Consider the following 27872-nt stretch of genomic DNA (forward strand, 5'->3'; position numbering starts at 1 on the left):
TGTATCTTCGCAACATCCAGTAGTTAAAACCTTCGTATGATAGCGGAGAGTGATGTCATCATTGTGGATAGCCCTGTTATTCTTTAAGGCCAGACTTTATTCAGGGATAAAGAATGCTACCACCTGCACATAACATATACTCTTTTTTCTTTTAGAAATAAGTTACTGCTATAGCTAATAACGCTAAAAATACTATTGTTGGGGCTTTAAACTGAAAACCTCCTTTCACAGTCAATAATAGTTTAATGGGAAAAAAATTAAATTTTAATCAAAAATTTCCAAAGCATCTGCCGAGAAAGGAAAAAGTTTCTTTTGAAAAAATTGCGGCCCGGTCTGACCGCACCTTTTTCACCTCCCCCCTAAGTCCGGTCCTGGTGGTCTATTACAATACCTTCTAGAGCAGAAGATATGCTCTAGAACAGTGGTTCTCAAACGGGGGCCCAGGATATTCCAGGGGAGCCATGGCCGCTGATAATGGGGCCACGAAGAAATTTATTAAAAGAGTAACTAAAAAAATTTAATTTCAAACAAAATGCATAGAATATTTTTTTCACAATTTTCCCCCAATTTAAGTAAAGAATTTAACAACATTAAATTTAAAGAACATTAACATAAAGACTTGATTGATTTTTCAACACTGCAGGATATTTCAACAACGAGCATAAGGATCTGAGTTAGTTGAAAGATGAAATTTAGTACATGAAGTATCAAATATTTTAAGAGTTTCACGAAAACAAGCACAATGACATTTTTGTGTGTGTTCATCCTATTTCTCATAAGTAGGGCTTTAATTTTTCTGATTTTTATGACTTAAAGATGAAACATTTTTGTTAATAAATTATTAGCAACTACGTTTCTTCTTTAGGTAATAAAAATCACAGCCCTTGCCACAAGCTTGTGTTATCAATAATCATAAGGTTTCGAGATGAATGTCACTTTAATCACAGTGATTGACAGTAACATTTATTTGAAGACAACCAACAAAAAACTGCGTTAAATGCACATAAAACGGTTTTGTTGGCATCAGGAGAGACGGAGCTACACTTTGTAATTGGGTTTTGAGTACACGGTGTCCGTATAAAAAGTTAACATTTTTATTTTAATAACTATACATCCCTTTGCAACATGAACGACATATCTGAGTACTACACGTTATTTGGATAATTTTTCTAACTGAAAGTATTCCTGTAGGGTGAACGGTTTGCGAGTAAAATACCATACGTCTTGTTACCTACTACTAAACCAGACATGCACCTTGTCCATATTCACCTGCGAGAGAGAGGCCACATTATGAACCAAAAAGGTCGTTGGTTTGTCAACCAACAAGGCATTAGATTTTCACGATGAATGTAAATCTCATCGTATCGAAATTATAATCAATAAACCAATAATTTTTTTTATTTGAAATCTGATTATTTATAATTTCTGATTAGTTTGAAATTTTGATTTATCCAAATTTACCCAAGAAAAACTCTAATTTGTAAATAATTTAGACTTCATCCTGTACAGTAACTTGATGACATTATGACGTCTTCAAGCGCAAAGGGGGCGTTCAAGTATTACGTCAGCGAATTTTTAGCCATTTTTGACCCCTTTGTCAGCTAAACACTCACCCCCCTTGTCAGTAAAACTTCGTCAGCAGCTTCGAATACGGGGCTAACGAGAGAGAGAGTCTCTTTCTCGTTAGCCCTAAGACGCCTTCATATACGTTCTACCCAGAGGTATGTATACATCACCAGTGCTTCCAACACACACAGGGTCCGGATACCCAGGGCGGGGCATTGGACAGATCTCTTTAAGGAGGAATTGACAGGTTTCATTTTGAGTCGAGGATGAATACTTGCTTCTCATTGCGCATTGTGCTGCATTGCTTATTGTGGCACTGCAAAAATAATGGTGCATTACTGATTGCGGTGCATTGCATATTGTAGTGCATCGCGTGCTGTATTGCTCATTGTAATGCTGCATTTAATGCGTATTGTGGTGCATTGCGTACTGTAGTGCTTTTTTATAGCGCTTTGCTTATTGCGATGCATCGCATACTATGCTGCATTGCTTATTTGTACAATATTACTGATTACACACATTACTACATTGCTGATTGTGATGCTTTACGTGTTGTAGTGCTCTGAGTGCTGTATTGCTTATTGTAATGCAGTGCTTATGGATTATTGTGGCTCATTACGTATTATGGTGCTTTATTTAGTGCGATGCATCGCTTATTATGCGGTATTGCGGTGCATGAGGTATTGTGCTGCATTGCTTATTGTGGTGCACTGAAAATATTGGCCAATTGCGCATTGTTATGCATTACGTATTTTAGTGAATCACGTGCCATATTGCTTATTCTAATGCAGTGCTTATGGTGTATTGTGGTTCATTGCGCATTGTTATGCATTACGTATTTTAGTGAATCACGTGCCATATTGCTTATTCGAATGCAGTGCTTATGGTGTATTGTGGTTCATTGTGCATTGTGGTGCATTGCATATTGTGGTGCATTCCTTACTGTGCTGTATTGCCTACGGTGGTGGTGTATTTGTTATTGTGCTGTATGGGGGTAACACGTATTGTATTGTTTTGCTTATTGTGGTGTATTGCGTATTGTGCTTAATGTGGTGCACTGAATATAGTGGTGCATTGCTTATTGCGGTGCTTTGAATATGGTGGTGTACTAATTATTGTGCTGTATTGCCTGTGGTGGCGCATTGCTTATTCTGCTATATTGCTGATGGTGGTGCAATAAGCACTGTCCTGTATTGCCGATGGAGGTTCATTAAGTTTTTTTTTGCTGTATTGCTTAATGTGGTGCCCTGATATAGTGGTACATTGTTTTTTGTGGTGCCCTGATATAGTGGTGCATTGTTTTTTGTGATGTCCTTAATATAAGGCTGCACCACTTATTGTGCTGCATTGCCTAAAATGGTGCATTGCTTATAGCACTGAATCGCCGATGGTGTTAGCATTGCGTATTATGCTTTTTGCTTATTGTGGTGCATTGCGCATTGCAGCGCATCGTGTGATATATTGCTTACTGTAATACAGTACTTTTTGCGTATATTATGGTGCTACGCTTATTGCGATATATCGCGTATTGTGGTGTATTTATGCTGTATTGCGGGGCGCTGTAAATAGTGGTACATTGCGTATTGTAATGCATCATGTGCTGTATTGTTTATTCTAATGCATTGCTTATTATGGTGCTTTGCTTATGCGATGCATCGCGTATTGCACTGTATTGCATATAGTTATATGTATTGTGGTGAATCGCGTGCTGTATTGGTTATTATGATGAATTGCTGATTGTGGTGCGTTGCTAATTGTTATGCATTATAGTGTATCGCGTACTGTATTTCTCATTGCAATGCAGTGCTTATTGCTTATTGTGGCGCATTGCGTATTGGGCTGTATTGCTTATTGTGGTGTACTGCAAATAGTTGTGCATTGCTGATTATAGTGTATCGCTTGCTTATTGTGTTTCAGTGGTTACGGCGTATTGTGGTGCTTCTTGCGATGTATAGTGCTTTATTGCGTATTGAGCTGTATTGCTTATTATGGTGTGTATTGCGTATTGTTATGCATTACGTGTTGTAGTGCATCGCATACTGTATCGCTTTTTATAATGCAGTACGTATTGCGTATTGTGGTGTATTGCGGTTTTGTGCTACATTGCGTGGTGTACGTACATCGTGTGCCGCATTGCTTATTATAATGTCGTGCCTACTGATTATTGTGGTGCACTGCAATATGGTGAATGCGGTGCATTGCGTATTGTTATGCATCAATGCAGTATGCGAATTGTATGGAACATTACGTATTATGGTGCACCGCTGATTGTGGTGCATTGCGTATTGTATGCATTACGTAGTGCGGAACACGATGATTATAATGCCGTGTCTACTGCTTATTGTGCTGTAGGCCTTATTGTGGTGCACTGCAATATGGTGCATTGCTGATTGTGGTGCAATGCGTATTGTTGTTATGCATCGCGTATTGTAGTGCATTGCATGCTGTATTGGTTATTATAATGCAGTGCTTATTCCGTATTGTGGTACATTGTGTATTGTGCTGTATTGCTTATTGTAATACATTGCGTATTGTGCTGTATTGCTTATTGTAATACATTGCGTATTGTGCTGTATTGCGTATTGTAGTGTATTGCTTAATCTAATGCAGTGGTAATTGCTATTGTGCTGTATTGTTTATTGTGGTGCACTGTATTGCGTATTTTGCTGTATTGCTTATTGTAATGCAGTGGGCATTGCTATTGTGCTGTATTATTATTGTGGTGTACTGCCAATACAATGCTGATTTTAGTGCATCGCATGCTGTTTTGCTTATTATAATGCAGTCCGATGCAGTCTGTATTGCGTATTGTGGTAAATTGCTTATTGCGATGCTTCGCTGATTGTAGTACATTGCTGATTTTGCTGGTTGATGATTTGCACTGTTATGCAATACGTACTGTAGTGCATAACGTGCTGTATTGCTTATTGTAATGCAGTTCTTATTGCATTGCAGTGTATATTGCGTATTGTGGTAAATTGCTTATTGCGATGTTTCGCTGATTGCAGTGCATTGCTGATTTTGCTTATTGCATATTGGGGTGTATTGCTTATTGCGGCGTACTGCAAATAGCGGTGCATTCCATATTGTAGTGCATCGCGCATCGTGTGCTGTATTGCTTATTGCAACGCAGTGCTTATTGCGTATTATTGTGTTTTGTTCGATGCGATACATTGCGTACTGTGGTGCATTGTAAACTAAAGAGCCAAAAAAAACTGGTACAGGCATGCCTATGCAAATAAAGAGATATGGAACCAATCAGAGTACGGCGCTGCGGTCGGCAACACCTATATAACACAACAAGTGTATGGCATAGTTGTTAGATCGGTTACTGCTGCTACAATGGCAGGTTACCGAGATTTAAGTGAGTTTGAACGTGGTGTTATAGTCGGCGCACGAGAGAAGGGACGTAGCCTCTCCGAGGTAGCGATGAAATTTGGATTTTCACGTACGACCATTTCACGAGTGTACCGTGAATATCGGGAATTCGGTAAAAAATTAAATCTACGACATCGGAAAAAGATCATGCAAGAACGGGACCAACGACGACTGACGAGAATCATTAAACGTGACAGACGTGCAACCCTTCCGCAAATTGCTGCAGATTTCAATGCTGGGCCATCAACAAGTGTCAGCGTGTGAACCATTCAACGAAACATCATCGATATGGGCTTTCGGAGCCGAAGGCCCACTCGTGTACCCTTGATGACTGCACGACACAAAGCTTTACGCCTCGCCTGGGCCCGACAACACCGACATTGGACTGTTGAGGACTGGAAACACGTTGCCTGGTCTGACGAGTCTCGGTTCCAATTGCTTCGAGCTGATGGACGTGTACGGGTATGGAGACAACCTCATGAATCCATGGACCCTACATGTCAACAGGGGACTGTTCAAGCTGGTGGAGGCTCTGTGATGGTATGGGGCGTGTGCAGTTGGCGTGATATGGGACCCCTGATACGTCTAGATACGACTCTGACAGGTGACAGGTACGTAAGCAACCTGTCTGATCACCTGCACCCATTCATGTCCATTGTGCATTCCGACGGATTTGGACAATTTCAGCAGGACAATGCGACACCCCACACGTCCAGAATTGCTACAAAGTGGCTCCAGGAACACTCTTCTGACTTTAGACACTTTCGCTGGCCACCTAAATCCCCAGACATGAACATTATTGAACATATCTGGGATGCCTTGCAACGTGCTGTTCAGAAGAGATCTCCACCCCCTCTTACTCCTATGGATTTATGGACAGCCCTGCAGGATTCATGGTGTCAATTACCTCCAGCACTACTTCAGACATTGGTCGAGTCCATGCCACGTCGTGTTGCGGCCCTTCTGCGGGCTCGCGGAGGCCCTACACGATATTAGGCAGGTGAACCAGTTTTTTTGGCTCTTCAGTGTATATTGTGCTGTATTGCTTATTGTAACGCAGTGCTTACGGTGTATTGTGGTACATATTATGGTACTTTGCCTATTGCGATGCATCGCGTATTGTGGTGCATTCCTTATCATGGTACACTATTTATTTTTCAGTATTGCTGATGTTGGTGCATTGCTTATTGCTGCATTGCCGATGGTGGTACATTGCGTTTTGTGCTGTATTGTGGTGCACTGCATATAGTGGTGGATTGAGTATTGTGCTGTATTGTGGTGCACTGCATATAGTGGTGGATTGAGTATTGTGCTTTATTGCCGATAGTAGTGCTTTGCGTGTTGTGATACACCGTATATAGTGAATCACTACTTAATTTGCTGCATTGCTGATGTGGTGGTGCATTGCATATAATGGTGCATTACTTATTGTGCTGTATTGCCTATCGTGGTGTATCACGTATGTATTGCGGTGCATCGAGTATTCTGTTGTATTTATGATGGCAGTGCATTGCTTATCGAAATCAGAATGGGAAACTTTCAATGAATAACTATTTCGCAGGCATTTGCAGTGCCTGAGGAATATTTTGCTTTATCATTAAAGAAGATGTAACGAGTTGTTAGCTCCATTGGAGGAGTTGGGGGGTTGGACACCGTAGGCTTCAGTATACTAGTATATATATATATATATCTCTGATCACTGATCTCTTTATCACTGATAATGTCAAAATAATTGTATTGCTACTTTCTGTACAGTACACAGAAGTGTAATGCAGTAAACACCCTTACACACACACAGTACTCTGCGCACCAAGTAAGTACACTATAAAAGATCGAAGTAAATTTTATTAATCAACAACAAATAAATTTTTTCTAATCCTTGAGTGAACTTTCTGATCGGAGTATAAAAGAGATGTCAACAACAGTGTAAATTTGGTAGCACTTCATTTTCATGTTGTGTGAAACAATTAAAAAAATTGTCCAATTAATGATATAAATAAAAAGTTACTTGTTCTTGATTTTGTCTTAATATCAAGACGGTAGATAAATATGTAAAAACATGGGAATATATGATAGTGATATTTTTACTAGTCGTTTTGAAAATTCATATAACATCATTGAACTTCCATAGAACATCATTGAACTTCAATAGAACATCATTGAACTTCAATAGAACATCATTTTTTATAGTAATAATTTAGAAAATTTCTCGTGCTAGTTTCATGTGAGTGCATAGCCTACCTCTTTCTCAATATTTGACGAATATAAAAAGAATCCGGATGAATTAAAAAAATGTGTAGCTTACGAAAATTAGGGACAATCAACACACAAACGCGCACAAAATAATAAAAATACAATAATAATAACCCACATGGAGGAAAGAATAATTCTGTATTCTTTCCTCCATGTGGGTTATTATTATGAATAACGCACGTGCTGCAGCACTCGTTGATAATGATGATGATTATCAGCAGCGGGAAAATTATTTGATTGGTCCATCCCTTTCAGACCTAACGCTACTCTCGGCTCAGAGAGTTTTTCGTAAAATAGATAACGACATGCCGCGGGTTGCTGAGAAAAATCAAGTTTTTGATGTTGGTCGTTGAGATTTGCGTTATGGGGCTCGTTGAGAATTTGCGTTAAGGGCGTGACGTCACTAACGACCTCGTTGTACAACGACGTGAGCGTAATAGACCCCCTGATAGGACACAATTTTGGAAAGAACAGCATAAATGAGGGAGAGAGGCTTGTCCCTTACTTTACATGTTCTTCCCAACTTTTCACAGATTTTTGTATTTGCAACAACTTTCTAATGGTTTTTTTAGGACAGGGTGTCCATGTAAAATAAATTTTTCTATTTTGTGACACACTGTATTTTCATTCTCAAAACTGAAACAGAGTAGTTTCTGGACACATTTTAGACACATAGCATTCTTCAAATTTGAACCATACCTCTACGACAAATAGTTGATGAGATGAAGGACGAATTAACAGACGCCACCCTATGTAGTAAAATGTATGGTTTATCTAAAAAAAAAGTTCGAAAACGTGCATTTTGGCAATTCAAAAAAAAAAGAAAAAATTGTAAAATAGACATGCATATCTCTATCTTGCAAGTTTCATTCAATGTTTTTTCCTTATTGATAGATTCAACATTGTGTAAAATATACGTATGGGGGCACCAAAATCAGTTAAGTGCTTAGGGCCTTCAAACATCTTAATCCGGCCCTGTGTGTAACATGCTATCTTGCGATTTCACATGATATCTGAAAATGATGGCCATCATGTGGAACATGTTTTGTTGCAATAACAACTGTACAAGTGTTTAACAATTGTATACGTTTGCCTAAATGTGTCATTTCTTAATAAAACTACTTCTGGTGGCGGCATGTGCAACTAATTTTTTCCCCCGAATCAAATTCCCATCACTTCATGAAGTTCTGACTGGTTTCGCCTATGGGCTACTTTAAAATAGTCTTTTAATTATGGACGCCCTGTATATTCTCTATCTGTAAAATTATTTTAAGATATGAAAGTACAGAAAAATCTTCATGCTTCCATTTAATCGCTTTCATCATGTTACACTCTTATGGTAAGCGCATATATGTACACTACTGCTACTCAATCGTACGTGTACGTCCAAGACATTTCTCTTATAGAATTATAACAAATTGGTGAATGCCGGAAAGTTCTTTCTTATATTAAGCGTGATCATGATGTATCTATGATGTCATAGTTATGCGTGGTTTGTGTTCGAGAAGTAAAACTGGCAGATGCCTGAAGTTTGGTGTTATGTAAATACCACCTGCTCTCTGCGGGAACACTTGTCAAACGAAAGATCGGTTAGCATTCGTACTTCGAAATTGGAAAAAGGAAAAAAGAAACACACTCACTCTCTCTCCAGCACTCTGCCGCTAATAGGGTTCAAAATGGAATCACATCGCGATATGAATTCATCATGATACCTGCACGATCGCACAGTGGCTATCACATACTACTGGATTGCAGATGTACAAGCAGAGGATGCTATGAATCCAAAAAGGTGTGGGAACCACTGCTTCAAACGAATTGGTGTGCGTCGGAAATTGTCGTATGTGTCCATAATGTATTTAAGTATGTATGGGGCATGTTTGAAATGACACTGCTCATTTTCCGAATCGAAGTGAAAGTGGCAGGTGTATGAATCGATTGAAATAATTTTTTATGTTTGATGGTCTACGGTTCTACCGGCTTCCTTTGGAGAAACCGTTTGAAGGGGGAGTTCTACTCGAAATTGAAAAACTTAAGCAGGTATTGTGCACAGTATATGTTTATTCCTTTCTAGTGCAATAAATTCATGCGGTGTATTTTATAACAAATCAGAGAAGAATGAAAATTTATCGAGTGATGTGAACGGTATATACAGACTAGTGCAGGCGTTCTAAAACTTTTTCCACCCACGGCGCCCCATTACCCTAATCAACACTTATCCGCCTTCCCAGAGCGGTTTAACAAAGAATCTCTTCGATAATCCTTCGGGTTGCTCTGCGGCGCCCCAGAAAAAAGTTGGCGGTACACAGTTTGAGAACCCCTGGACTAGGGAGTGCTTGGTTTGACCAGAGGGCCTACGGGTAAGTGCTGGCAAACGGCAGACCGCAAAGTCCATATTAGTAAGCATCATAAGCCCTCGGATAAGTGCTAATTGAAAAACACTAGATAATCTTTTAAAAGTAGACTCAACATTTCGATGGGACATTTTTGATGTGATTTCTTTTTCCTCTGAAATAGTATACTTCTGTATCTTCACACACACACACACACACACACACACAGTTACGTTTAAACTTTCCACGTAATATATGGGCAATTCTTGGCCCGTTGTTCAGGTACGTCAAGTGCAAAAGGGACTTCGTGAAGATGAGATCCAGTTAAAATTTTCGGGACTAAACTGTTGGACAGGCATTGCTAAACAGGTATGGGGCCTCAGAAAAGTCCCTTTGATGCTCGTAAGACGGCACTGCGTAGAACACCAATTTTATTTTGAAAATATTCAACGAATTCTCAAAGTGTGCGTCGCGTTCGTGGCTCATTGCAAACTTTTTTTGAGGGGCGTCGCAACGCGTTGGTGTAATGATGCCTGGTTATCAGTTCTTTGAATTGGTTTTTTTTAAATTAGGCCGGGATTTCTCAAACTGTGCTCCACGGCGCGCTGATACGCCTCCAACCCCTTTTTTAGAGACACTACGGAGTGGTCACGTTGACAAAGGTTTTCGAAAATATTTAAAAAAACTCTAGGGAGCCAGCGCAGCTCGCGGACAAACATTGCCTTGGGCGGAAAAAGTTTGAGAACCCCTGCATGAGGTTATTCTGGGCAGCCGCGGGTAAACGATGATGAAGTCGAGGGCCATGGACGCCAAAAGTTTAAGATACGCTGGATTAATTGGACGTGTCATGAGCTGACAAACACACCGGTCTCTCTCTCATAACTTTTTCCATAAAATAATTTCTTCGATTCAGCACACTACTGCATATACATAATGATGAGACAAACAGTGGTTCAAACAAAAGAGAAACTACACCATGAAAAAAAGACAATGACTATGAGAAAGTCACATTTAACATAAAATTATGAATTATCAACGTATAGTACAATATATTACGGTACAAATATAGAAGACTAACTTCCTCACTCATTTTCTGCATTTCAGAGCGCTGTTGACCCAGGATTATAGGTTTTTTTATTTCATCCACCTTTACGAAAAACTCTTCCAGGACCCCTTTTGTGTTTTATCTTTGGTTTTTTTTTTGGCTCAAAAGCTCAGAGCAGTTTCTTACCTTTTCCTAGTCTTTGACACTGCCCTATACACAAGCTAGTGGTTCTTGCGAAGGCACCTGCAGATAACGTGGTATTTCTAGGCGCTCTGAATCTAGCCTAGTCTCTGATACATAAGGTGGTATTTCTAGAAGCTCAAGCTCTACCTGGGCGTGGTAGCCCGGTCGATAAGATGCTCGCCTAAAGTACCAAAGGATGTTTAGAGGTGTCGCGAGTTCGATACCCAGTTCGTCCTTGTCAGAAAACTTTCCTGACACAGGGGTACAACAAAAAACGGCGACTTGACCGCAGCAAAAATTGCTACCGCAGGGAGTCCCCCATCGAGGGGTTATCGCACCAACCCCTCAACGAGTATAAAAAAACAAGCCTGCCGTTCGGAATCGGCAATAAATTGTAGGTCCCGGTCTAATTAGCCCTCGTGTGCAGAAAAATGACCGTGGTGCGACAGAAATGATCAAAATGATCAACTCAAGCTCTACCTAAAGTGCGCAAAGAAAAGGTGATACTTCTTGGAGCTTGAATCCTGGCCATTACTTCATAGGTTCAGCGGTTTCTCCACAATAGGTTCCCGTGCCTAATTTCTTCAGAAAGCACCTTAGTTAATGCTCTTTGTGGCCCTTCAGCATGGCCCCTAGGCTGGGATCTTTTACGGGCTCCCGACCAGACTTTCACGGGCCCCTTCATGATGAATTTATAGCGTGAAGAAACAAAAAAAAGATCACAATCATCCCGGGTCCCAGGGCTGGAGCCTTGTCAGCCCACCCCTTGTGGGGGCCATGCCCTTCAGAACTGAGGCACCTATGAAAGGTATTTCTAGGAGCTCTACCGAGAGCGACCAATAGCGGGGGAAACAGTTACAGCAAGAAGCGCGCAAGATTCTGTCCTTTAATAAAGGTTGGAACAGAGGCTGATATGCACCTGCTTCCAAATGAAGAGCTTGAGAGCAATTTTCAAAAAAATTGCAGGAAATGAAAACCCTCCGCTTCCTTTTTTTCTTCTCTTAAAGGACTAGTGCAAACCCAATCACTGTGAAACTGTAAGAGGCGCATATATAAAAAATTGAGATTTTTTTTTCTCTCTCTCATTATTTCTGTCAATGAAGGTAGAAAATGAAAAAGGAAATTTTTTTTCATCAAGTTTTTTTTAAAGATCCTAATATTCCACCTATTCTCCTAAAACGTCATTTAGGAGAATAGGCGCCAATGTAGGCAAAATTTTAATTGGAGGAGGAATCACTCCTCCCCCCCGGCTACGCCACTGGGAGCAAAGCTAATGCCAAATAAATTAGGGTCCATATTTAGAATTTAAAAAAAATTTTAGTCATATATTTGGAAGGGCACTTTAAATTAGAAATTATCTATTGGCTGAATTTGAATGGTGTTGCTAAGCAATACCATTCAAGTGACTGGTATTGCTCGCGCAACACGAACAGATATGTACGGTGTCCGTGTATAGAGGCATGGGGTCATTCAAGTGTTACGTCAGCATCGATAGGGGAAGGGGTTTTCCGATTAGCTGACTTTTGATGACAATGGGGGAGGGGGTTGGATGATGCTTACGTCATCAACCATCCTTTTATGAAAATGTGAAATAGTCTTAATGGCATCGTACTCGGTGCGCCAAAAACGAGAAAAATCTTTCGCTAGTTTGTGGGCACCTGAACTAACATTCTCCCTAATGATAAATCCTTTCCACAGCCACTTCGGCGATCTCTAAATGTTTCACGAATCCTTCAAGTGCTCAGAAAAATGTGTCCGGGGCTGCACAATTCCATTATGTACATAGGTTTTAACATGGGATACGCTCATTGGCGAAGATCACAATGACGTCATTTAAGATCAAGGGAAATTCTAACTCCGAACCTTTCTCGTGACGTACTAGCCGAAGAGCCGATCATTACCGAGTCGGAGCTATGGCTGTTACGTTTGGCAACTTATCGCCAAACACCAGGATTCATTAAAGATCACGATATATTACAAAGATATAAAATTTTACAGCAACATAATATAATTATCATAATAATGATATACAATATAATATCACAACTCAAAAAAACATGCTTCCGACTACTTTATTAATAAATGCCCCTGTAGCTGGAACTTTGTTCGGCGCGGGCCTGCGGCCCGCAAACGGCTTCGCCACCCGTGCTGCGCTCGGACGTCGCTTTGCTCCTCCGGCCGTTGAAAATATCAACTATGTTGTCACCACAACCGGAAATATGGCAAAACTTGTAAGTTGAAACAAGATATTCCAAAAACAGACCGCGGGTAACACTATTAAAAAAAAGAATTCGATTGGGTTTACATTGAAATTTGAACCCGCAACCTTCAATACACCAACCCTGTACACTAACCATTACACCGAAGACACGGCGATTGCGGTTATAATTAGGTATATGTAGTATTAAACGTTGCCAGGAAGTATATTGGTACCAACCAACAGTCGCCGGAAAAACGCGCGCCAATAAATATGTCGCGCATGCGCATTACATCGAGTTCCGAAGTCTAGAACTCCTTAATACACATGAAGGCGTCTTACCGAAGTCACGATCGGGTGTGACGATTTAGTGACGTAATAGTGATCTTAGCCAATGAGGCACATCCCATGTTAAAAATCCTATGTACGGTATGGAATTACGCGTCTGGGCTGCTTAAGTGCTCTGAAAATGAGTTCGGGCCGCTTAAGTGCTCTGAAAATGTGTTCGGGCCGCTTAAGTGCTCTGGAACTGTGCAACACATCACAAATACCACGCCACAACAGGCAAATTGCCCAACGAGATGGCTGACTTAAGAACATCATGGATCCCCGAGCCATTTTTTGGAGGCCCTACCTACTACTGCTACACCACACATGCACCATGTACATGCGGGAATGTGCGTGTACGTGTAGTGAAACCTGACGTGAAGTTTTTGTTTCTCAGTAATGCTTGTTATGTGTAGTGCTGCCATCTGCCACCAGTTTTTCCAACTATGAGTGAAGTGTTATGGTTGAATGATTTACCGTTGTAGGACTGTTGCTCTCTGTGGCGAGACTTTTTAACGGGGAGATCGGCTCGCATTTGCGCCTTGAAGTTGGGAACCACAGAAAACCAACTTCAGCCGACCACCACTGTGGGGTTCGAACCCGGATCCTCGCATCGCGAGTCCGTCACTATAACCACTCGACCACCACAGCGGCAAAAATGGTCCGTCGAGCCGGATCACTCAAGTGATCCGTAATTATGTCACGGATAACTTAAGTAATCTGGGAATGTTCCGCGGGTAACTTGAGTGATGTAGAACCGCACTGGGAGGCCGCTTCAGTGCTCTAAAATTGTTAGCTTTGGACATGTTTTGTTTTTTTCATGGAATAAATTCATCACAGAACGTCCCGTGAAAAGTCTGGCTTGGGGCCCACTAAAGATCTCAGCCTAGTCACCCTGATCCGAGATGGGGGGGGGGGGGGCATGTGGAATTTACAAAAATAAAGACATTCTGAAACACGTTAGAACTGTATTTGAAAATGTAAATTAATTTAAAATTACTACAGCATATTCCGCTTACCGTTCCAACTAGGAAACTTTTCTCACTTAGTACGACTTATTTTCGTAATCTCTCAACTTTTACTAACACTTATCGACATTTCCCGTTTAAAACGTTTTCCCTCCTACAACGTTTTTTTTATGACAAGTTTTGGAAAATTCTATACGTGGGATTCACTGCATATAAGCTTTTCAATGTTATCACTTGTTTAAAACCAAGAGTTTCGTGTCACAAATAAAATACAAGATTGCAGTCTGAATATTCAAATTCGAAATTCAAAGACGCCCTGGAATATATAGGTTGTCGAATATTAACAACACTAGTTGCAGTCAGCCTAAACTTCAGATATAATTCATTTAATAGTAGGCAAACACATTGTCTTATCAAAGAATAAACTATCGGAGCTGCAATTTTGATATGATGGTTTCCTTTACTATGCAGCTCATCTAATTCTTCATAAAAGTCTTCTACTTCTTTCTCAGAATAGCTTGTTGTTGGTGCATAGACTTGTATAATCTGTATCCTGTATCTGCTTGATATTTGTATGACCAGCTTTGCAACTCTATCAGATGTACTATCTAACTCAACGATGTGATTTTTCCACTTTTTATGAATGAGAAATCCTACTCCACTGGTTCTTCCATTATCTGTTCCTCTGTAGTAAAATACATGTCCACTGGCAAGTTCGATTTTCTCCTCTCCTTTCTTCTTATTTCACAGATGCCTAAGATGTCCCAATTTATTATTTCCAGTTCTTCTTCCAACTCCTGCAAACGATTTTCTGAAGAAAGAGATCGTCCGTTATACGTGGCCAAGGTCATCATATTATGACAGCCTGGTCCAGGGGCGTCGGAAGTGTTTCGAACCTGTGGGTGCCCGTCTTGAGATTCATGTAGGAAATTTCGATTTTTGAATCAATTCTGTGGGTGCTCGGACCCTTTCTACAAACTTCCGTGGGTGCTCGAGCACCCACAGCACCCCCGGCTCCGACGCCACTGGCCTGGTCCAACCCAGAGATCCTTAGCACCCTCTGTCTTCATGTCTTGCTGGTTGCTGCCGTAACCAGGGACACAGACTGCTGGGGACTGAGGGTCTTAGTTTATTGACAGAGTTCATATTTCTTTTAGAGGGTTTTTGGCCATAATCCTCCACGCTGTAAAGTGCGGGTTGGAGGAGGCCCATCCGCGTCCGTTCACCACGTGTTAAACATGGTTACTTACAGGCTGCACCACGGGAAGCTGCGGATTGGACTTTAAGCCTCTACTCCTAGTCGATTCCTTCAAGTCCTCATAATGAAGCAATTAAAGGGTCTTCTCTTAATTTACAAGTAAAGACTATTCAACAGCCCTAGAATTTATATACTACTGTATATATCCGTCTTCCGGAATATATGAGAGAATGATTCAGATGGTGGTGTTTATGAATGAATAATAAAATTGAATGACCGACATTAGTTGAACCCAAAATTGCAAAAGAACCACGGGTTTCGCAATTTTTGGTTCAACTAACGTCGGTCGTTCAATTGTATTATCTAACCCAAAAGGTAATTTATTTCTATTTATGAATGAATGTTTTGAAGTTCTCAATCCTCCCTAGGAAAACACCGTGACATGATAGTTCAGAGGTTCCCAGAGTAAAAAGGTATGCATTTAACACTTCGAACAACAGTTGCTCGCACCAGGGCAGTCGTCCATGCTACAGGCTATTATAGAACATGAATAGTCGAAGCACCGTGGTATAAAACTACAAACATTCTCCTTCTGCGCACTATTGATACCTCCAGACCAGATGGTAACTCGAACGAGATAGGAGGTTTTCAAGGGAAAAAAATTACTATATTTCTTTTGTGGTGTCCCTTTTCGTTTGATGTCCTAAGCATGTTTTTTTTCTTGGTTAATGTAGCCCTGTTATTTTTTAACGGCAGAGAGAAAGACCAGACTTTTTTCAGATGTAAAGAATATGACCACCTAAGCATAGCATACACTATTTTTCTTTTTTAAATTAGCTATTGTCATACCTAATAACACTAAAAATGATATTATAGGGGCTTTAAACTGAAAAGCCTCCTTTCACAATCAATAATAGTTTAATGGGGAAAAAATTAAATTTTAATCAAAATTTTTCAAAATATCTGCTGAGAAAGGAAAGGGTTTCTTTTGGAAAAGTTATGGCCTTGAAATGTTGCTGCCCGATGTGACCGTGGCTTTTGCACCCCCACAAGTCCGGCCCTGCCTAGAGAGAGATCCCACCAAAGTTTTTCGCCGCTTGTCGATCTGCTGCGAGATAAGAAATTGCGTAGTGAACACCCATTGTTTTTTTTTCTGTAAAGTGTCACGTGACATCCAGGGGTTGGATAAATTATTTAGCACCAAATCGAAGCTGTGTCAAGTTAGCGGGGTGATTAGTTTCCGCAAAGTGTTAGATAATACGAAAGTTTTAAAGTGGTAAAATGATTTAAATGTTAATACAATATTTGACGTTTGAAATTAGTTCAGAATTAAGGAAAGACATCGAAACTAAAAAAAAATTCCTTACGCAAATGAACAAATTTTATAAGCAGAAAAAATAATTTTTTAATCGATATTTTTTACTGTTATCAGTTTGAGCGAGCCAATCAAACAATTATTTTGTGCCAAATGGAACTTCACCGTTCTGTTCCTTGAATTTTCCTCTTGCCAAATTCCTCAGCAACCTCAATTAGAAATTTATACGGCGGTAGAGATAACCCAAGCCACGAAACCTAGAAGAGAAGACGTGGTCCAGGACCTGGCGCCTGGCCACAGAAAACGACAAAGGGCTCACTAGAGCTACAAAGCCATGGACATAAATTTTGTACGATGTATAGAAATTTTTCATCATAATTTTTTTTAATCTGTATGCATTTTTTTTTTTTTTTTAAATATATGTTTTTTATATCCATGTATTATTCATATATGCATACTAAAGCACCCAACACCGCCCATCCCCGTCATTCGGGGCAAAGGCTGAAATTGACAATGGTCGATAGAGCTTGGGTGGTGCACGGTACGGTATGAAGCAGTTAAAAGGTGAAAGGTGTTCCTTCATGTCTAGCGCCCGAGGCATCAAACCAGCCTGCTCTCCTCTAGTTGCGGCCCTGATTCCGAATCTTATTTATAGTTGTTTTTTTTTCACTTCTATTTAACATGAGACTCCCTTATTTAAGGCCCAGCTCATGTATTAAGACGACCCTATTTCTATCTCAGTTTCAACGAGCGAAACAATAACATAATTTCATGAAGACGGTCATAATCAAGCTTGACTCTACATGTATGCATGAAAGGAAACGCACTGGTAAATTTGCGGTCAAGTCATGTCCCCCCTCCAAAGAAGCTAACAGGGCTCCAGGGCAATTCTTACTTTTTGTCTTTTCACCATCGCTGTCTTAATGCATGGGCCCACGCGGACACGGCCCGGGGGCCTCACAAAAATGAGAACCGACTGAAATTCACACGGATTGAAAGATTGGTGTGCTTACAGTATAAACCTATATATTTTCGATTCCCCTCAAGTGTTTCCGCGACGCAGTGGGATCTAGGCCTAACCATGGGAGTGAGCGTAAGCATGGAAGTGACCAAAAAAGTGATTTATACATAGAACGAGGAGATTAGGTCAGTGACTGATCAAAAGAGTTACGTAGAGAGTGCCTAAGTATAGGGAGTGTAAAATTATGTGAGCGATGAAAATAATGATATAGAAACAGCAGCATAATGACGGGGGGGGGGGGGGGCTTAGCGTGATATAACTCATGGTGACAAATTCGAGGAATGAGAGTAGTGAAGAAAATTAGACTAGAGTGGGAGAAGGGCGACGAAATCATAAATCTGCCTCTGTTTGTAACTATATAAAGCATGACCCCCACATACATCAGAAGCTTTCCAGGCTAGGATCTTTTATGGACCTTCCACTATAATGAATTTTAACGTGAGAAAAAAGTAATGTCACGGGGCCGTTTTTGGTTGAGGCCATGATCAGGGCAGAAACTTGGGGCGGGGGGGGGGGGACTGCCCGAGCTGGCTAAATTTAGGGGTGGAAAATTTTAGGTGGGAAGAAAAACAACGTTATGTAAAATAATCGAATTTTATATTAAGGGGGGTGGCAAAATGATGCCCCCCCCCCAAAAAAAATCCTAGTTAAGGCCCTGGCCATAATAACTGTGCTCAGATGGCGAAATGTAATGGCGTCACTTTTTCAAAATTTCACGAGGACAAATTTGTCAACAATATTTTGCCAAAATGTGATACTGTAGCTTTTCGACTTATTGCAATTTGCCTCCGATGGTTCCTCATAAACCAAAAGAGATGGACGAAATTTTTTCGCCTTCCAAAATTTTGACGAGTAAGACTCTAGAATGCGAACATATCAATTTTTTGACAAGTGACTTGTGACGTTTTGCCATCTGACCACAGATATATAGCAGGGATGGCTAGCATCTCACTGCTCAGGGGCCAACATAACGGTCAGCTGCAGCGTCATGGGCCGTACCAGGGATACTTCATCTATAAAGCCGCGCCAGTAACAAGACCCAGAAAAATTTTTGCAGATTTGTGTCCGCCATAAGTAATATGATGAAAAACGGGCACACACACACAATTTAGTCATTAAAATTTTATCTTGGGCTTCATTAAATAGCTTATTCATGAACTAGAGGCACCGACATGAAGAAAACATTGGAGGGGCTGAAAGTTGCTGGTCGTCCTGTATATACGGGACTAAAGCACGTACGCAGGAGGACGAAGGTGCATTGCATTGTTTTTTTTTCAGAAATTAGAACCTCAACTCCCCCCCCCCCTTTGCGTAAGCCAATGGGTCTGGGTGTGAAACTCTCTTGTACTCACTCAACGGCAATAATAAAATCCCGACCATCCCATTCGACACATTTTTGCTCTTTGGAATTATTAGCGTCTGGGTAGCTTAGTTGGTTGTAATTTCTAAGTGTGATTGGGTTGTCATTCACTTCGAAACGTTTCGTTACAGAGGCCACAAAAAACGCTGAGGCAACTTGCTCAACGAGGAGAAGGAAAGCAATGGGGTAAAAATGCCCTTAAAAAAATTTAAAAGTAATTCGTATGTACTAAAACGCAGTGTGATGAGAACATAGCTAATTACTATGGTTACTAGAAATAATGAACGGAAATAGTGTGTTGATCAGGTGTGCTGTTGAAAGAAAATCAATTTAATGCACAGCGATTTCACATACTCACGGGACCGCACAAAATCACCTCATGGGACAGCTGTTGGCCACCCCTGATATACAGTATAAGCTCTGTCTCTAGAAAAACTTCATACCTCGAAGAAGAAAAAATCCCCATTTTACTATACTAAATCAATACATTTTCATTTATCTTTTGTCTTGTAAGAGTTTTACAGTGAAAACGTTGTCTCACTGAAACTCCATGTCTTTGTATTTCAATGTATTTTCTCTTGGCTCAATCTTTCATTAAGAGAAGTGAGATTTGTCAGCACATATACACGTGTGCTAAAAACAAGAAGAAAGTTTTAGAAATCTGTATCCGTAGTTCATAAAATGCGTAAGTTAGGAAACCCTTAATTTTAAAACTTCCATGTAATTTGCATTTCCGTCTTCTTAGAGGATCCTCTGGAAGCTATTGTTTAAAAAAAATGGGATAGGCTGTGTCGGAGATACAGTCGGAAGATTTGATGTGAATACGTTTTTTGTGCCTTAAATCGCGTGGTAGGGTTTTATGATTGGAATAGCAAAGAAACGATACCAATGTTGCCTATTTTCGTTGTGAGCTGCTCGAGATACAGCGTAAAACAATTTGTTACGAATCAGAGCCGCGGCCCTGGTGCCAAGACGGAAAGATATATTGAAACCAGAGTGATTTCATTGGATTTCTCTTTGCCACGTGCATCTGACGATACAATTGCTTTTGACGTGCGTTGCATACTTTCTGAGATAAAACAGAAAACAGCTTGTTGCACCTTTGCAATTTGCATCTGATGATACCATTGTTTTTATTTGCTTTGCATACTTCCTGAGATAGGAACGGTTAAAGTATTTCGTCATGCCCCTTTTTGGGAATGCTCCCAGTATCGTCAGATGATTTAAAAGACGTACTCACGTCGAAAAGAAATGAAAAATATCTTAGTGGAAATATAATCAGATAGAACTGAAGCGACAAATGGGAACATGTGTTACACAAAATGGGAAAATGGGGCAGATGAAAACATCATTGTAAGTGACAACGCCAAGAAAGAATATTTGCGTTCTTTTAAAAATAAACTTCAGTATTTGAAATGGTTAATATATATTGAGTCCAATTCTCTTTCGAACAAACAGTATGAAGTGTTAATTGAAAAATCATGAGGTAATGTATTATAAATTTTAGGTGCTAAATAAAAGAAATGTTTTCGAAATATTTCTTTTTTATGTAAAAGAATTTCATATACTACACCGTGTCTTCTCAAAGACATTTTGTTTTTTTGTAGAATAAAAAAATATAAAATTTAATTAATATTCCTTAAATAACGTGTACACAATATGATTAATACAGCCCGGGAAAAATCTAGCCAAAGGACCCCAGCTAAGATCCCGGCCTAGGGAGTATGGAGAGGGCATGAATACATGTACCTTGAATGCCACAATGAGAATATGATCAAAATTTAATTTTACCTCTCTCTCCCCAGATGGTTTACGACACAAATGATCAGTACTATAGTAGTATATTCTATTTAAAAATATGTTATCAATTAGAGGAGAGAATCAAATTAGAAAAAAAACTGTCTATAAGTGGTTGTTGTGGAAATGAATCACTTTATCTCGATTTCATTTTCTTTCTTTTTTGAGTATTCCATCAATGTTGCTCATGAAGTCATGCATTATTAATTTATTGATATACCCTCGGTGTCTTGCGCAGCTTTTAGAGTGGCTATAGCCAATGGAAACAGTTATCGATATCCCATTTAGGAAATCTTTCAAAGGATTAAAAATAAGTAAAGCAATGAAACAAAAACGTCAATGAAAATTTTTCTGTACGTTGAGGCGAAACTTAGATGATCAATTTATGGACGCCATTGATCACGCCATGTTCAATAGCCGGGAAAGTGTCTACATGAACTTTTAGTTAAGTATGGTCACGCAAAGGAAAGGAGTATATGATAGGAAAATATAAAGCAAAACGTGATAGCATGCGGAAAATGTTCCTGTAGAAAGAAAAATAACGCGTTTTTTTACTTTTTTTTTTTGGATGGATTTTTTTTGGTGGATTTGAGAGTTATTGAGATGCTTAGAATGAGAGAGAGAGTGAACTCGTATTTCGTGATCATATTTTGATTGAACAGTTTTATGGGTATGGTGGTCAATTCTCCGCCTTACGTCAGTGCTGTTTTTAGCATGGCAAAAAAATTCGTGAACATGTGAAACATTAAGAAAATTATGGAACTAAATTCTATTCAAGAGAATTACATAGTGATGCTAAAATTCATGATATTTATTTTTCCATATTCATACAGCAATTGCCATGCTCCACCAACTATAGAGGATATCTTGCCCACTCAATACAACAAGCTAAAACCACCGAAATTACTGAACGGTAAGTTTATAACCAATTTAAGTACTGTATCATGAGCATAAATAATTAGTATAATACCATAATAGCAGAGATGTATTTTTAGTATCATAAGAAATGTGGAAATATGAATTTAAAAAAAGTTTGTGAATTTTTGATAAAGTAGTAAAACTATATAGAGTTGTTGTTATAAACGAATAATTTTTTTGTGTAGTTATGTAAATAAAGATAAATTTTTCTTTCAAATTTGCGGAATCAAAAGCAACAGATTACTTCTGATTATAAGCTTCATTTGGGCATTAATTGTGACATGGTGTAACAATGGTTTTATCCATTAATGAAAGAAAAAAGTGATTACAAGTCGTGAACCGTACTTTTTTTGCGTATGTTTTACTTTCAACGTTTACTTCTATTAAAATTTACTCAAAATAGTTTTATTTTTATTTTTAGGCACAAAGTTAGATCCAGTCAATGTTACTGTTCATCTCTACGTCCTGCAAATGAGCAATATAAATGAAATAGAAATGGTTAGAATTTTTCTTTGGAGATACTAAGTTTTTATTTCAAATAATGTGAGTAAAAAAAATGAGACATAACATTTTATGGGGACCCTGCATACCAAAACTTCCAATTGGTGAAATGTATATATCTTGCTCCGAAAAGTTATTCACAAAAAATTTTACATTATTAGAGGCTTATTTATTTTTACATTATTTTTATTATTCTTCTTTTACATTATTCTTCGATGCATTAAAAATGAAAAGCACCGTTGTTCGACGACTTATAGTTTTGATGGCAGGTTTGTATCATATATAAACGTCCTCTCCACTTGTCAATACAAGATTCAACGAAAGATTGGTTATTTGTGGAGATGAAGATTACAAGGAAGAAAATTCATCACTGCCCCCTCGGGGACTGGAACCCCGGTCTCTCGCTTGCCGGACGAGTGCTCTACCATCTAAGCTATGGAAGCAGATAGAATATTTCAACCTTGGAGAGTATATATATTTTGAAAGGCACCACGGTGCCTTTGTAATCTTCATCTCCACAAATAACCAGTCTTTCGATGAATCAGGTTTGTATCAGCTTGAAAATCTCCATGTTTAGAGGATATACAGAAATGAAATAGAAAAATTGATTAAATTATTTGAAAAACTCACATATAGGTATTATTTTATACCATTTATATATTTTATTATACTCTATATGTTTATTTTTAATTCGATTTATAATTTTTTATTTATTTTATTTCATTATTTTTTGAATTCAAACCATGAAGAGAGCATGAAGCATGGAAAGAACCGAGCAAGAATATTTGAAGACAAATTTGAAAAAAAAAATATGCCACTCTAATTGAAATTTCATAGCTCACTGTGCTCAATACTGCTTTTCTTCTCGGACGGAATGTTTCGATGTATTTTTTTCAAATGAAATATTTTCGCATATTTGTTTTAGTCCCATAACGAGAATTAAATTTTTTACACGTTGTAATTGATATTAGTAATATCCGTAACGATGGGTTATGACGATGACGTAATGGGTTCAAATAAAATTATACCTTCATACTCAAGTTCACCATACACCATCGAGAAGAAGGTAAGAAATTGCTATCCTAAATACGGGATATCACTAAATTTTGCCGAAATTTGCAATTTATTCCTTGATAATAATATAATAATATAAGGGATAAAATAATAAAAATAAGGGATATCTCTCTCTTAAATAATAATCCGTAAAATACTGGACATCGCCAATTGTCATCAAAAACAAACAAAAAATGCGGATGAAACGTTAAAACTGACAAATATGGGAGATGAATATTTATAATTTTTGCCCTAATTATCATAATATAATTTATATTTCGAAAATGCTGTGTGTGTATTCATGACTTTAGTATTTATTGAAAATTCAAATAAGTATCGTGGAAAAAACGGAACAACGACAATTATAGGGATGTTCAGTAATACCGGACACACAAGGGGTTCGTCAAATTTTTTCGGACATTTTACTGGTCCTTGTTTTTTGAAAAAGGTTGAGAAACATTGCTGTATACGTGAAGGGAGGAGAAGAAAAAAACCAACGCATTCCTTTCATTTTAATGAATGATCATTATCGTCAAATTTCTTATTTCTGTTTTTTACAAAATATTTGTAACTCTCTAATTTCAGTCTTTCAAAATGGATGCATTTATAAGAGAGTACTGGAGAGATAATCGTCTTAAATACCCTGCTAGTATTGATAGCAATCACGTTGTTCTTGATTCAGAATGGCGATACAGCATATGGACACCTCGTTTGTGGTTCAAAAATGCCATGGATGTTAAACTTCAACAATGGCTGTTACCGAGCGTTTATTACTGGTTGGATGAAAACAATCGCATTGGATTTTCCGCTAGGTAGGAAAAAAATTATTCTCTCTATAACAGGGCTGGACTCTATAACAGGTGCCAGGTCACCATGGCAACTAAAAAATTAGTATTGGCACCTAACATTTTCTTTGTGTAGTTACTAAATTGCAGGCCGAGAGCAGCACAAAATGTTTAGAATTTAAAGTAGCTTATCTGCCAACGTGAAAGAGGGTCACTATGCCCTGAAAAGGTCAAAAGAAGAATTATTTTGGACATTTTTCTTCTGTTAAAATTTTTTTGCGATTTGACCAGCCCTGACAATCTTTCTATATAATATATATATACTCCTTATAATCTTTCTAAGTTGCATCGTTAATACGAGTAAAATTCCTCAATACGGTAAATAAGTATTATTTTAATGTACAGTTTATGACGTTGAATTCTATTCAACATCTTCTTACATGTTAGTATTGGAGTGTGTTGATGTTTTAATTTAATAAGTATTTACAGTATTGGAAAAGGGGTGAAGATAATATGATAAATCTTAAAATAATATTTATCTACAATTTCGAAAAATTATACATCAATACCCAAAGTTACACGATAGGTGGGATCGACGATAACTGCGTAAGTCGAATTCGCATAAGTCGGGGTATAATTTTCCATATAAATACCCTATATAAATATTAGTTAATTGGAACCAAATTTTCGGAAGAGCACCTGTCTTTTTTCTTTCTTATTATGACTATAATGCTATAGTGCTCTTCTACGACTTCATAAAATCTAACTTGCGTTATGACTGCAATCCGGTCCGGTAAAAAAAGACTGCTGCCTGTCCCTTAAAACCTATACAAATGAAAATTATCAGTTAAACCAGTGTTTTTCGAAGTGTGTGTCGTGGGTCCCAGAGGCGTCACCAACCTTTGTCAGGGGTGTCACGGTGAGCTAGAGATATTGATTTTTGTTTACCTGTTTATGCTTTACCAAAGATTGAGAACCACTGTGTTAAACAAATTGAATATTTTGATAACACCTTGACCCCTCGAAAGAAATGAGAGTTTCTTGTGTTTGGAGGGAAGAAAACGAGTTGTAGTCATGAGTTGAAATTAATTGAAAATTACACACAAGGTGCATTGTCATCAAATAGCATCACATCAAACAATTTTTTTGAACTGGTTTTGGACCTCAGGTATGAAATTATGACCTTCTTTATGAAAATGGCAGATACTAAACAAGCCTTGGGATTCCATTTCTTAAATCCCCGCAAAGTTTTCATCTTTATATAATTTATCTGCTCAAAAATTAATGTAGTTTTATCACATATCGCGTTCTTATGGGGAATAAAACAATTCTTTACTTGATTATCAGTTAATAATCTCTATTGTCGCAGCAATAATCTCGTGATTATGATTGAATTTCAGGAATGTTAATTTTGCACAGAAAATCGGGTACCTCCGAAATTGTGCAACTCGGGGTAGCGTAAGTTGGGGTATTACTGCATAATATATTACTAATGAATAAAGCTCACCGAAGCAGTTTGTCTGACGGATTATTCTTGTTATATCAAAATTTAAGGTTTTCATTCATTTTTTTTAAATTCATGCATTCTTTTTTGTTTCAGAATTACGTTGGTTCTTAGTTGTAACATGAATTTAGAAAAGTTTCCTCATGACACCCAAAACTGTGGGATAGAAATCATTGCACGTGAGTTTTCCTTTCTTCATTGCAAATATGAGTTTTTCCATTGCGATGAATCCAAATTATGGAATCGATTTAGAGGCAAAACAAAGAATAAAAAACTAACGACGATATTGCACGATAAAAATGTTCTAGGTCAATTGTAGAGGAGCAAATTGATAAGCGTGAGAAAAATCCAAGTGTTATGTCATTGATTGGAGAACTGAAGCGGACTCAATCAACTGGTTATCACATACTTGCAATGATCTCTCACGTCGGTGCAAGGGAACAAGGAAAAAACACGCATAAGCGAGATAGGCGTATTGGTGAAAAATTAAGAGAAATGTACTTAAAAATATTTGTAACATGAAAATTGATCGATGCAAATACACATAAAAAAAGTAACATATAGATATTAATTTATTCCTAAAGAATTGAAACAATATTTCTTCATCAAAATCATATGAATACACCACATGTCATGTAATTACAAATACAAGGCCACAACAGGCAAAATGCCCAACGCGGTGGCTGAGAAAAAAATGCCCATAACAAATATAGATGTCATATTTCTAAAATACAGCAATCCAATTAAAAATGCAATTATAAAAACCAAAAACAGTATATATACATGAATACATATACAACACTATATAGTTGTATCGGTAATATTTTAATGTAATTTGAAATCAAGTACCGTAAAAACACACACACATAGGTTACTTTGGCCCACTTTTATAATAAATTTTGTGTTTAATCTTATGCTAGAAAAAAGTAAATAATAAATACCGAGATTTAAGGTAATTTTTAGATAGTTTAAACCATAGTCTCCCAAACTTTTCATTCTATCGTCCCCTTCATCAGAAATTTTTTCCTCTCATCGCCCCCCAACTCAAATAAACCCATAGGATCCTATGTTAAATCAGTAGGTTCTATCGCCCCCTTGGACGATATTGCCCACTTTGAGAAACACTGATTTAGATTAACAACGAATTACAAGGCCATGCCTCCATGCATGGCCCCTCCATACTTTGTCTGATAACAGGTAATTTAATCCTTAAAACAACACTTAATTTGGATAGCCATCATCACTTACCTTGTAAACACAAGATTATTTTTTATTAAGAAATTTATTTCAAATGTGTTTCTGGTATTCCATGGACTAGGCAACTGAGAAGCCGAATTTTTCCTTTGCTTCCGGACCATTCTGGAAAAAATACTGGGTGAGGGAACCAAAATGCACACTTACCTCTTTTCATAGAGTACAGGGCGGTTCTTGGGCCATGCGACCCATTAAGGCCACACGGGGTACCACTCGAGAAGGGTGCTAAGTCCATGGTGAATGGGTGAAAAAAATTCATTGGTGAAAGAAAATTATTTCTGTCCGTTCTGGAGAATCGCTAAATCCGAGATGAAAGGGAATTTTTTTTCAAGTTTTTTGTTAGGAATTGCTCGGATAAGTTATGAGGGAGGGAGAAGCATGACCTACAAGGGTAGGGCTGATAGGGATCCAGCCGGGGGGGGGGGCCCGGGACTCTATCCTTATAATTTTTCCCACCCTTTAAATTAACTGTAGAAGGGTCCCTACTTTAAAATCTGGTTTGAGGCCCGCGAAAGATTCCAGTCTAGGGGCCCTGACGCAGGATGTAGGGGCTATGTGGAGAATAGACAGGAGTCGAAATCCGAGATTCCAAATACAGGTTTTGTCTCGAGGCGACCCTGATAGCTTACATTCTTGTTTTTGGTATTGCGGTCATAGGCCCTGTCTATTTATTCCCTCAAGTTTGTTCAACATCTCCGTTGTCGAGGACTCAAAATCGTGATGCCACTGTGTGAAATTAATTTTTAAAAAATGTGGAGTCTTAACTACAGCCTACGCTACCGCCTTTTAAAACCTGCCTCTCGGGTGCACCACATCCTTGCACGTCAATGAGTAGCTATATTTGATATTCACTTACTTTGTTTTCGTCAGGAAAGTGTAAAATGAAGGAGTTTTTTTTCCCGTTTTATTGGTAATCCTG

At 38.5% G+C, this 27872-nt stretch overlaps 1 protein-coding gene across 1 annotated transcript in view; it reads left to right on the forward strand.

Moving 5' to 3' along the window:
- LOC149065646 (glycine receptor subunit alpha-2-like) overlaps nt 1–27872 on the forward strand; it is a 56135-nt gene that overhangs the window by 6000 nt on the left and 22263 nt on the right. The window contains exons 2-5 of the mRNA XM_089253840.1: nt 21772–21851; nt 22278–22354; nt 23996–24222; nt 25796–25878. Coding sequence (XP_089109966.1) covers nt 21772–21851; nt 22278–22354; nt 23996–24222; nt 25796–25878 — 467 coding nt within the window. The remainder of the gene's footprint in view (nt 1–21771; nt 21852–22277; nt 22355–23995; nt 24223–25795; nt 25879–27872) is intronic.

This window comes from Pholcus phalangioides, unplaced genomic scaffold (assembly GCF_987345545.1).
Source record: "Pholcus phalangioides strain wild (caught in Gottingen) unplaced genomic scaffold, Ppha-v1.0 ptg000039l_1, whole genome shotgun sequence".
Classification (NCBI taxonomy): Eukaryota; Metazoa; Arthropoda; class Arachnida; order Araneae; family Pholcidae; genus Pholcus; species Pholcus phalangioides.